At 43.0% G+C, this 12845-nt stretch overlaps 2 protein-coding genes across 2 annotated transcripts in view; both read left to right on the plus strand.

The window, feature by feature from the left end:
- calcoco2 (calcium binding and coiled-coil domain 2) overlaps positions 1-12845 on the plus strand; it is a 120851-nt gene that overhangs the window by 52241 nt on the left and 55765 nt on the right. The window lies entirely within an intron of this gene.
- On the plus strand, positions 632-12160 carry LOC130088631 (archaemetzincin-2). Its single transcript, XM_056255494.1, has 7 exons — positions 632-734; positions 8810-9092; positions 9182-9355; positions 9593-9721; positions 9883-10046; positions 11534-11710; positions 11855-12160. The coding sequence occupies exons 2-7, from the start codon at positions 8810-8812 to the stop codon at positions 11981-11983; spliced, it is 1056 nt and encodes a 351-aa protein (XP_056111469.1). The 5' UTR covers positions 632-734; the 3' UTR covers positions 11984-12160.

Below are 12845 nucleotides of genomic sequence, written 5' to 3' on the forward strand. Positions count from 1 at the left end.
TTGCTATACAATGTTGTGTATCTTTGTCATGGCCATAATCACTTGCTTTTGTATAGTGTTTTCTTATTGTTTTTTGTTGATCACATTTGTGTAATTCTGTTTATTAAATCTGATTATTTTATCAGAGTGGTTGTTTTCTTTTTTTCTGGTGACTTGTCATTTCAGTGAAAAAAAGGTTATATCGACCCAGTATCCCACTAATAAAACATCCTATCATTTCTGAATAAAATTCCAGTTCCCGTGTAGATTTTGTTTTAGAAATCATGTACTTTCATTCTATCATTTAATAACTGCTACTTTTCTAAAGATGTGTTTAAAATGTCTTTCAATTTTTAGCACATTTATGTGCTTTTATTTTGTTATTGAACAGGTCCAATAGTATTATAATATTTGGTAGAATATGCTTTTAATTGTTTGTAATTAAATACATTTTAACAAATTGTTTGTAACGTTTACCAAAAATATCAGAAAAAAATACTAAGCTGGTTTTAAAAACAAAAAACAGTTATTAGCCTACAGGGATTGGGACTTTACATTTGAAAAACACAATGGCAGCCAACGTAAAACTCAAATTTTGTTCTGATCTGAGCAAGCTTGATTAAATGCTGCCTAGGCTACAGCTCAACTAGGTTTGCCGTTTATGGATTCCGTTTCTATTGCTGTTTCGTTTATTATTGTTCAGTTCTACCTGAAACATCCAGTCTTCGACGTTCATTCTGTAACACATTTTAAAGGTAGCTTCAGCTTTATTAATATGTGTTGACATTAATATGTGTGTGCGTTTGATCTGTTATAGCTAATCAATTTATTTTATGTAATAATCACAACGAATGTCAAGTCAAGTCAAACTGTGTTGTCATTCAGTCGTGTGTGTGACTGCGAAGTCGCATTCCTCTGACACGTGGTAAAAACAATTTAACTTTAATAATTAATGGCGTGACATTATCGCAATATGATACATAGAGTAACGTTACATTCCAGTGTAGCATATACAGTGCGAGTGAAAAGGAGGTTTGAGAGGGATGTGCAGGTAGCTGGCTTGAGACCAGTGGAGGTGTCGGTAAGAACAGTCTAGTCCAGTCACTTTAATTCCACAATGCCTTTCTTTATTAGGTATGTTTGTGTAATGTGTGTGTGTATGTGTGGTTTCTAAAAGGGAAATGATATGGAATACAATTAGCTACATAATGCCACAATACAAGGCCACAATCCATTTGAATGACAATCAAACATTTGTACATTTAAACAGACAGAAAGGAACATTCTCATAATTCAATTAACATACAATCAAAAGAGAAACGTATGGAACTTACATAGTTCAATAACGCACACAGAGCAGGAGACAAGGCATTTCCAGAAGCAACACACAAAGAATTCCTCCATGTGGCAGGAACAAAGAGAAAGAGCTGTGCACAGGTGCTGTCTAATAAAGTCTGTGGCTGATTGGAGCTAATTAGCTGAAGGTGTGGGGAACTGCATGGGGAACTGAGTGGCAAAGAAAAAATGGGCGTGGCAACTGCAGGACAGACAGGAAACTTCCAAACAGCCGCCCCCAAATTTGTCTTGCAAATTTGCTTGAGTGGAAGGTCATGGGGGTTCAGGTAGGGCAGGGAGTGGGATGAGGCGGGCAACGGGTCTTGTGTACTGTTTGTTCCCCACCTGGACATCTGCAACCCTACAACGGCCGTCCTTGCCGGGATGGAGGGCAATCACTTTACCTACTGGCCAGAGGGACCGGGGGAGCTGAGGGTCAAGAATGAGAACAACAGTGTTTAGTTGGAGGTTAGGATTATCAGTGCGCCACTTCTGTCTAGACTGGAGAGAAGGAAGATAATTTCTGAGGAAGTGAGCCCAAAAATGATCAGAAAGAATCTGACTATGACGCCACTGACGGCGGCTGCGCAGCTCAGAGTCAGGATACGTTACCAAGGGGAGGGAAGAGTCATGCCGCCCCATGAGCAACAGGTTAGGAGTCACCGGATCAGGATCTGCAACGTCAGAAGAGACATAACCAAGGGGCTTTGAATTGAGGATACCTTCGATTTCAATCATCACTGTGCGTAGCACCTCTTCAGTGACAGCTTGGGCACCTAGGGTGGTCTGCAGGGCAATCTTGATGGAACGTATTTCACGCTCCCACGTCCCGCCGAAGTGGGGTGCGTGTGGGGGGTTGAACTTGAAGGAGATCCTCTGTTTGGCCAGGATTGCCTGGAGGTCAGGGGTCAGGGATCGGTAGACTTCCTCTAGCTCTCTGTTGCCTCCGATGAAATTGGTACCTCTGTCAGAAAGCAGCTCAAAAGGTTTGCCTCTGTGAGCTATAAAGCGCCTTAGTGCCATTAAAAAGGAATCGGTATTCATGTGACTGAGTAGATCTAGATGTACACACCTAGTTGTCAGACATTTGAAAATAATTCCCCACCTTTTCTCAACTCGCCGTCCAACTTTCACAGTGTAGGGCCCGAAACAATCTATCCCGGTGGAATAGAAGGGAGGTTTGCGGAGGCGTAGGCGAGCAGGAGGAAGATCGGCCATTTGGGGGATAAGGGGTTTGGCACGGAACTGCCTGCACTTAGCACATCTGTGCTGGTGTTTCCTGACAGCCTCACGACCCCTCAGGATCCAGAATCGCCTCCTCAGCTCAGCGAATAGCCTCTCGGGACCAGAATGATGTAGGTGGTCATCACAATGTTTAATTATAAGTTTCGTGGTCGGATGGGCAGGGTCCAGGACAACTGGATGTATGGCATCAGGGGGCAGGTCATTGCTTTGTCGTAACCTTCCGCCTACTCGAATGAGACCTGACACTGGATCTAGTTCCGGAGCAAGGGAAAGAAGACGACTGGAATGTGGAAGGGGTTTGTGGGTCTGAAGGCATGCCAAATCATTTCCAAAGGAATCCAGCTGGGTCTGTCTCAGGATTGCAATCTCTGCGTCAAGGTAGGTTTCTGCCGATGGTGTTGCAGGAGGTTCTGCCACCCCATGATGGGATGCAGCAGTAGAGTCAAGGAGATCCTGAAAGGTGGTGAACTGGGTAGGGTCAGAGATCGAGGGATTTTGGCAAAGAAATACAGCACCACAGAAACTGGGCTTACGTAGCTCGACAGGATCTTCGGCCTGATCTATTGTGGGGTTAGTTGGCCACAGGTCAGGGGGTTGCAGGAGGAAGGCAGGTCCTTGGTTCCACCTGCAAGGCTTACTTAGATCAGACAGCTGCTTCCCTCTAGTCAGATCGTCAGCTGGGTTGTTTCGGGAATCCACATAGCGCCATTCCTGGCTTTTGGTGAGTTCCTGGATTTCAGCCACCCTGGTTCCAACAAAGACCTTATAGCGGCATGAGTCTGAGAGAAGCCAATAGAGGACGGTGGTAGAGTCACTCCATAAAGTAGCCCGTCTGATGTTGAGGGTGAGCTCTGTTCGGAGGAGGTTGAACAGTTGAGCTCCAATGAGGGCTGCGCACAGTTCAAGTCGAGGGATAGATAGTTGTTTTTTGGGCGCAACACGGGACCTTGCCATTAGGAAGGACACATTCACCTGTTGACCATCTTCAGTGCGCATGTAGGCGACTGCACCATAAGACTGCTCTGATGCATCGCAGAAGATGTGCAGGTCTTGGATGGCTGAGGGGGTGTTTACTGTCCAATGGATAAGACAACGGGGCAGTACTATTGAGGAGAGATTCGGGAGTTCTCCTTCCCAGGAAAGCCAGGCTTCTAGGATGTTGTGGGGAAGGTTTGGATCATCCCATTCTCTCGCCTTTGCCCACAGGTGCTGGACAATGATCTTGGCTCTTGTTGTGTAGGGGAGGATGTAGCCAAGAGGATCGTACTGGCTTGCAAGAACTCTATAGATGTGACGCATGGTGGGAGTAGTAGCTTCAATGGCTCTGTGCCTGTATTTCAGGGTGTCCGTATGGCAATTCCAGTGGAGGCCTAGAGTAGATTCCATGGGATCAAGGGAAGGATGGTGTGACAGCCAGAGCTCTGCCTGGTCTGACCTAGCATCGGGAGGGAGATCACAGATGACCTTGGGGTCATTACTGGCCCATTGTCTAATCTCAAAGCCACCAGAGGAGAGGGTTGCACGCATGCAGTGAAGGAGGTCCTTAGCTTCCTCTTGTGTGGGGAGACTTTGAAGGCAGTTATCCACATAGAAACAATGCTGTATGGAATAGGTAATGCGCTCATCTGCCTGTGCATCCTTGGCAATCCTCTGGAGGGCGTAAATGGCACAGCATGGGCTGGCGGTGGTGCCAAATGGGATGACTTGCCATTCATATACAGTTGGAGAGGATCTACTGTCTAGGTTACGCCAGAGGAAGCGCAAAAGGGGTTTATCTCGGGGTAACAGGCGCACCTGGTGGAACATGGACTTAACATCTCCGCTGATGGCAATCCTATGCTGCCTGAAACGGAGGAGAACTCCAAGGAGGGAAGGCCCAAGGGTTGGACCAGGGAGCAATTGTGAATTCAGGCATTGATTCTCATAGGAGAAAGAACAATCAAATACAATGCGGTCCTTTCCATTATGACGCACAATGTGATGAGGTATGTACCAAGACTCAGGAGTATCTTCTACTTCAGATAAGGTTGACTTCTTGACATACCCAGCATCAACCAACTTCTGGATCTCTCTGGTATAGGTCTCCGCCTGTGAGGGGTTTTGGAGCAGTCGCCTCTCACAGCTGCGAAGACGGGACATAACTGCTTCCTTAGGTGCCTTTAGGGGGGGCCAGGGATCTGCTCGGAGGAGAGGTGTGGCATACCGTAGGACGTCATCAACAGGAATTCGGATGGTTTGAGTCTCCAGCTGATGAATTGCATCTTGGTCCTGTTTAGAGCGGACAACCAATTTTGTGTTCGTCGGAGGCACTGTGTCCAGCTGCCACAGTTTTTGCACATTGTGGTGGATGTCATCAGGTGGGCATTTAAAGGAGATATAGTGACACTTGGTGGAGGGAGAGCTAACAAGATCTCTAGCAGGGCCCTGTAACGTCCAGCCGAGACGGGTTTTGATTGCTACAGGGGCTCCGGGGGGGCCTAACTTTACAGGCAGTGTTGGAGTGATAAGGTGGGTATGATCAGCTCCTATGAGTAGAAGGGGGCTTACGTTATCATGCTGCTTCAAGGGAATCTGCCGGAGATGAATGTAGCGCCGCTGGAGGGATTTCACAGGATGAGAATGTTCGGATAAGGAAAGCTGATCAGCAGTGAAGGCATGCCTGATGGCATAGGATTTCTCTGGATGGGCCTTTGGAATGAGGGTGAAGGACACGGCGGCACCGTTTAGAGTCTGGACATCCTGTCTCACAGTCCTCAGCTTCAAGCTCTCAGACTCTCCTACCAGCTGGAGTTTCTGGGCGGCAGGATGCAGGAGGATCGTACGTTCTGACCCATCATCCAATATGGCATACGTGTCTAAAGACTTGTTTCCATTACGTAGGGTCACTTCAACTACCTTCAGCAGCACTTTATTGCAATCGCTAGGATGGTCTAGGTAGAAGTTCTGCACTTGCCTCTGGTTGATGTTGCATAGGACCTGCAGATGTTTCCCATTGCATTGGTTGCAGCGTCCCTTCAGATCACACTGGTCTGCAAAGTGGTCTCGTGCACATCGCCAGCAGCGTTTCTGTCCTTTGATCCAACTAGTTCTCTGATCTTCAGTGAGCTGGAGGAAGTCATCACATTTACTGACATGATGTTCAGGGGAGTTACAGTAAGCACACACTGGACAGCGTGTGGATGTGATGTTGGGGGGAAACTGACTGGCTCTAGGAGGAGCTATCTGGACTTTAGGGGAGGTCATTTGGGAAGTCTTGCTACCATGAAGTATAGCTGTAGCTCTGAATGGGTGAAAGGGTGGTGGCCTTGGTCGGACAGGCTGAAGGGTTCTCTCCCTTCTGGGCTGGCAGCGGGTTTCCTGTTGCAACCAGGAGGAGAAATCTAGGAGGTTATAGGAAAGGGGACCTGGTTTGGTCAAACTCATGCTTCTCTTAAACTGACAAAAGTGCTCACTGGGTAGTTTTTCTAGTAGCCGCTCGACATGTGAGCCACAGGTAAGCTCGGAGAGACCTTCACGGCCCATGGACTGGAGGAGACCCACTAAGGCTTGTACTCTAAGGGAAAACTGATCTAGGCCTCTACCATCCCCTAGCCGGATAGCAGGCATCTCCATTATAGCCCGGAGCTCTCTCAGGGCAAGCTGTCTGGGTTGGCCATAACGCTCATCTAGGGCCCGAATAGCTTGAGTGTAGGGATCTTGGGCATAAACATAAGCTAAGGCAAGTCGCTTCGCCTGATCTACCTTTAAGTGATCCAGTAAGATATGATATTTATACTGCTCCGACTCTCTTGGGTCCAACAGGTTGGATAGGGCCATCTTTAACATCATATACTGACTTTCATCCTCTCTATTAAGATCAGGGAATGAGGGACCTTCTACCTTGCTATATGACTGCAATCGGCCAGAAGGGGGAGCTAAATGGCTTGGTGGTGCTGCAGAAATAAGCTGGTGAGGCTGCACATTGCTGGGCTGGTATGCTGGCTGGGCAGAGTGGGCCATAGCTCTAGGCGAAATTTGAGGTGACAACATGTAGGCTGGGAGCAAGGGGTTATGTGAGACTGGGACTTGACAGGTGGCAAGGAACTGACTATGGTCAGAAAGATTCGTGTGCTGCCAGGGCTGAGCTAAGGGCTGAATGGCAGGGGCACGGCTTACAGGAGGTGGATAAGGAAGCTGCTGCCGAGGTGGGGAAGAAAAGGGCTTATAGTCACTTGTGGTAGCCTGGGGTGGTATTGCAGCATCCTGGGCTTGTGATGCTACCAACTGAGGGCCGAGGTTTTCAGGGGATGGTCCTGAAAGAGACCGTGGGTGGCGGCCTTCACCAAGCATACAGCGCTGGATTAGTCTACCTTGATTTCTTACTTCTTCTAGTAACTGCTGTAAGAGCTCAGTTTGAGGGTCAGGAATTGGGGCTACATGAGGGTCATGTGGGTACTCAGGGGCTAGGGCTCTCCCAAAAGAGACAGGTGAGGGAGGCTCTGTTGCTGGCTCTTCCTCTTCCTCACTGGGTAGTTGAGGTGGCTCTTCATCCTCCTCAGACTCATGCTGTGGTTGATACTGAGGTCCAACACCGAAGATGTCTGCAGAGTGAAGCGGTGGTGGCTCTGGTGCTTCAGCAGGATGCCGTGGCTGCTGACCATATTCCATGACGTAGTCATCATAGCGTACAGGACGCTGGGCTTGGCGGTGAGGACGCTGAAGTAACGAAGGCAAGGAGTGACTGGACATCTCTACTGGTCGTCAATGGCTCTGGCTCGAAGGACCATGAAAAGGAGGTTTGAGAGGGATGTGCAGGTAGCTGGCTTGAGACCAGTGGAGGTGTCGGTAAGAACAGTCTAGTCCAGTCACTTTAATTCCACAATGCCTTTCTTTATTAGGTATGTTTGTGTAATGTGTGTGTGTATGTGTGGTTTCTAAAAGGGAAATGATATGGAATACAATTAGCTACATAATGCCACAATACAAGGCCACAATCCATTTGAATGACAATCAAACATTTGTACATTTAAACAGACAGAAAGGAACATTCTCATAATTCAATTAACATACAATCAAAAGAGAAACGTATGGAACTTACATAGTTCAATAACGCACACAGAGCAGGAGACAAGGCATTTCCAGAAGCAACACACAAAGAATTCCTCCATGTGGCAGGAACAAAGAGAAAGAGCTGTGCACAGGTGCTGTCTAATAAAGTCTGTGGCTGATTGGAGCTAATTAGCTGAAGGTGTGGGGAACTGCATGGGGAACTGAGTGGCAAAGAAAAAATGGGCGTGGCAACTGCAGGACAGACAGGAAACTTCCAAACAGCGAGTGTGACAGTAAACGTTGGACACAATACAGTAAATGACAGTAGCCTACTACAGCAATACACATTACTACACCTGTATATTCGGAACATACATTTTATGTTTGAACTTTGATATTTAATGTATGTAGGCTATAGAGAGAGAGAGAGAGAGTAGGTGAGCCACATTTGTGAACAGTTATTCTACATGATTAAATCAAAATTTACATTTAATTTATTTACTTTCTTAAAGCATTTCCTTGGTTTTATTTTTAACAACAACACAAAATATGATTGTTTTTTTTTTACATTCCACAATTTTTTTAACATTTAAATGATTTTTAAAATAAATTAATAATTTTATTCTGCAAGTAGGCTATGCATTGATCAAAGGTGACAGTGAAGACACTTAGGCCTGGTTTCACAGAGAGGACTTAGACAAAAGTGACATTTTAAGATATGTCAGCACAAGTTGCTTTCAGTTAAAACAGCTCAAACATGCTTTTTATTCTGGGACTAGTTTAAGCCTTGTCTGTGAAACCAGGGGATATAATGTTACAAAACTTTGTATTCATCAAAGAATCCTGAAAAAAAGTAGCATCACGATTTTCATAAGCAGCACAACTGATAATAATAAGAAATGTTTCTTGAGCACCAAATCAGCAAATTAGAAGGATTTCTTATATTAGGGATCATGTAACACTTACCGGTAAGCCTGAAATAACACTATAAATGAAATCATTTAAAATAAATTTTTCACAATATTGATGTTTTTACTTTTGTGATCAAATAAATGCAGTCTTTGTGACTTTAAAAAACATTGAAACATCTTACTAACTTTTGAAATTAGTGTATATTTGTTATATATATATATATATAAGTTTGATTAATGCTTAATTAATATTTCACCTTGCACGTGGATGTCTGTAGTGTGACTGTTTGTGTGTGTATTTCTATTGACAGATGCAGGTTATTAAGCATCCTGTTGAGAGACTGCATACTGCTCTCCTGTCCTCACGGAAAGATTTAATAAAAACATTTCAAAAATTCAGCAGAGCAGAGAAGACGTTTCTAGAAGATGGACTCCTGCCTGGCAATTCACTTTTCAGCCCCATCACCATTCACTCAGACTCTGACTGGATTCCTGCACATCCAGAAGATCTTCAAGACTTTCAGAGTTTTTACATCAACCCATACCGCCGTTCTCCAAACCGTGGACATAAAACCATCTATATTCAAACTATTGGTTAGTGTACTTAATATGTAAAACAGCTTAAATGTGTCATTTATTATCATGTTTACATTTGTAATTTTATCTTGTTGATAAATGCACAGGCTCTTTTGGTGAAGGAGTGGTTGTGGCAGAGCAGTATGTCGAATGGATGAAGGACTACTGTCAGGCGTTCTTTTACGGACTAGTGGTCAAGCTTTTACCACCAGTAACAGTTGCTTCAACAGCCTGTTCATTTCGGGTCAACAATAACACACATAACCTTCAGCTTCATGCTGGTTAGTATTGCTGCAACAGAACACAACCAGAATATAGTCAGTGAGGCACTTATATTTGGCAGACTTAAATTTGGTCTGGGCTTCATTCTGGTATGTAAGTAACGCCAAATTTTTACAATCCAGTCAATTCCTGGTGGTGGATAAAATCTGTTGTGACTAAACTATACATTATGATAATTAGATGGGTTACAAACGGCAGTTCACTTTGACTTTTAAACTGCTTTCTTTTATTTACAGGAGAGCTGTTGAACTTCTTGAAAAAGAGGAAGCCCAGAGATGCTTTTTGCATTGTGGGGATCACCATGATCGACTTGTACCCTAAAGAGTCATGGAATTTTGTTTTTGGCCAGGCTTCTCTAACTGAAGGTGATTTTTGATTCAGTTGCAGTGGTCTTATTAACTTGTGCTTCAAATGTTGTTGTAACTTGAAAGCAATGTTGTCATTGTAGCCCAGTGTGCGTTTTGATTTAATGCACCTTTTGTCATTTTAGCAGTTCTATTAAGTTTGAATGTTTTTGTTACTGTAGGAATGGGAGTCTTCAGCTTCGCCCGATACGATGATCATTTTTATGAGAGAAGCTATGCAGGGCGGCTTAAGAAGAAAATAGAGCTAAAGCAAGGAGACTATTCTGTGTTTGAGAGTTACTACGCTCCTCCAATCACCAGCGTTCTCCTCCTCCGCTCCTGCAAGGTGAAGTGAGATGACTGTGCTTCTAAACTCCCCAACCCTTACACAGAAAAAAGTGCATCAATGCTTTTTATGCTTTGGAATATACTTAAATAAACGCAAAACCAGTGAACAGATATTTTAACAAAGATTTTTTTTTATAGATGAAAAGACACTATCTAGGTCAGTGGTTCTCAATTGGTTTGGCCATGGGACCCACATTTTCCAGTGGTCATCAGGCTGCGACCCAAATTTTTCAGAATTTGAATCTAGCTAATTTATTTATCAAAAATGGTTGACACACACACACACACACACACACACACACAAGTACTGTCTCACTTTACTTAACATACATAGTATTGAAGAATATCACTAACACTGATCATCAGTATAAGGTAAGTGTATTAAATAGCAGTTGGCATGAGCCACCATAGTAATCAAAAATATAGAAAAGAAGACAAAGTGAAAATAAAGTAGTATTTTGGGTTAAGGTTTGGCTAAAGTTATCATGGTAAATACACAATACTAACATGAGCTGTTAATGAAACATATGGACACTGATCCTGATGAATAGAATGTACATTATACCTGCATGCAAATCATTCCCAGCTAAAACACAACGTACCAATTATGTAATTTATTGGTACAGTTTTGGTAATTTCGTGACTTATTAATTGACAACGTAACTAGGACGTTGCATGCTTGCTCTATAGTGAAGTGATCCCAGCAAGCAATTTTGCATTTAAAAGACGTCTAATAGCCGTCCAAACACAGCCCTGACGTCTAGGCTAAAACAAGGAAAAAATTCAGTGAAAATTGAATAGATGTCTAACCATAGCCCAAGAATAGGGCTTTGAAACAATGTGTATTTTGAAAAGCGCTATACAAATAAATTTGAATTGAATAGACTTGTCGTCAATTAGATAACATGTCAAAGAAATGAAATCAAACAACTGTTGACTTTGCTTACATGATGGAAGATATTTTAGCAAAAACGACATGTAACCAAATTCAAGGTTATTTTGGCTAGAAGTGGGTTACTCATAGCCGGACTATTTCGGGTCTATAATAAACCTGGCGGTGGAATGACGGCTATTGCTTGCTGGGGATATATTAGCATTTGCGTGCAATTGAAGAGCCCGCATGGTGAGCACAGTATAATGTCTGACAGGAAAAGTTACGAAAGTAACGTTAGAATAATGACGCTGACATACAGCCTGACAACATCTCATCAAACAGCAGATACCATCAGCACAATGTTTTTCTCAGGCAAAACTTTCAAACTAAAAGTCTTGCATTTTAAAAACATTTCATGCTTTTTTCTGTTGTTGTTTCTTTGACTACACAATCCGCGACCCACTCAAAACGGTCTTGCGACCCACTTTTAGGTCGCAGCCCAGCAGTTGAGAAACACTGATCTAGGTCATTGTGTGGTTGAAAATGTGTGTGGCTGTCTGTAAGTGCACTAAACTTTTTAATCAGACCTGTTATTTGTGCATCTCTTTTAGACCCTGACTCATGAGATTGGACATATATTCGGAATGGAGCACTGCCAGTGGCTAAACTGTGTCATGCAGGGCTCCAATCACTTAGTGGAGTCTGACCGTCGGACACTTGTCCTGTGCCCCATCTGTTTACGTAAACTACAGTCTGCCATTGGATTCAAAATAGCTGACAGATACAAGGTAAGCCAAAAACTATTTTGACTTATTTGTACTCTAGTGTTCTGCCCCACTGATGTAATCAATATAACATGGTATCAATCAATATACAGTAACATAGTATGTTACAGAATGTAAATATATATAATACCGGTATGTACTCTACAGGCCATACTGCAGTGGATTGAAAATGGCGCTGACAGCAATGGACAACATTCAAAACCCACACAAGCCTTTCAAGAGTATAAAGACTGGTTGTATACGTGCTTACAAATATTGGACAGTGAAACACCATGAACCAGCAAGTATGATCTTTTGCTACCTGCCGACAAGCAATGTCAAGACAAGTTGAGACATGCATGAGCTTTGGTGAGAAAGCTTCTGCTTGGAAAATACAGGTAAATGTATATGTAAAGCAGTGCTTTTGGTTTGTATGTATGGATCAAACAAAATAAAGTTTTATTTATCTCTTTCCTCTTTTTTTTGCTTTTAAGATATTGGTCAAATCAGAACACTATTTTCAGACAGCAGTCTAAAAAAAGTATGTATTTTATTTTTTATCTGATTTAAAGATTGTCTTTTGTGCAGAAAGAGAAGACAACATTGGACATTCACATTCCACTGAACATACAGCAGATAATTCCTTTCCAGTTATAAAATTCAAGTCATGTGACAGTTCAATAACAACAAATACAGTTTTACCTAAAGAGGTTGAAAGAGTGATGAAGCGGTCATATAAGACACTTTCACATTTGAATTTGGCTTTGCATTACATTGGACATCCTTCACCTTCATTTCACAGTTGCATCAACCTGAGCTCTGTAAAGCATTGAATTCACAATAATCTCTATTTAATAGATATATAAGTGTTATCCACAGTTGAAAACACTGTCATGAGCATTGAAAGACTAAACAACACCCTAAATTATGGAAGCTTGTTTCCGCCTCAGAATAAAAAATAAAAAAGCTAATTGTGACTTTTGTGAATTTACATCTCGCAATTCTGATGTTATAACACACAATTGGAGATATAAAGTTAGAATTGCATGATATTAAGTCAGAATAAAACATTTTAATTGTGAGAAAAAAAGTCAGAATTGTGAGATATAAACTCGCAATTCCGAGGAAAAAAGTCAGCCTTTCTCGGAATTAAAATGTT

The sequence above is a fragment of the Rhinichthys klamathensis genome, unplaced genomic scaffold, assembly GCF_029890125.1.
Source record: "Rhinichthys klamathensis goyatoka isolate OS25496 unplaced genomic scaffold, OSU_Roscu_1.1 h1tg000121l_1, whole genome shotgun sequence".
Classification (NCBI taxonomy): domain Eukaryota; kingdom Metazoa; phylum Chordata; class Actinopteri; order Cypriniformes; family Leuciscidae; genus Rhinichthys; species Rhinichthys klamathensis.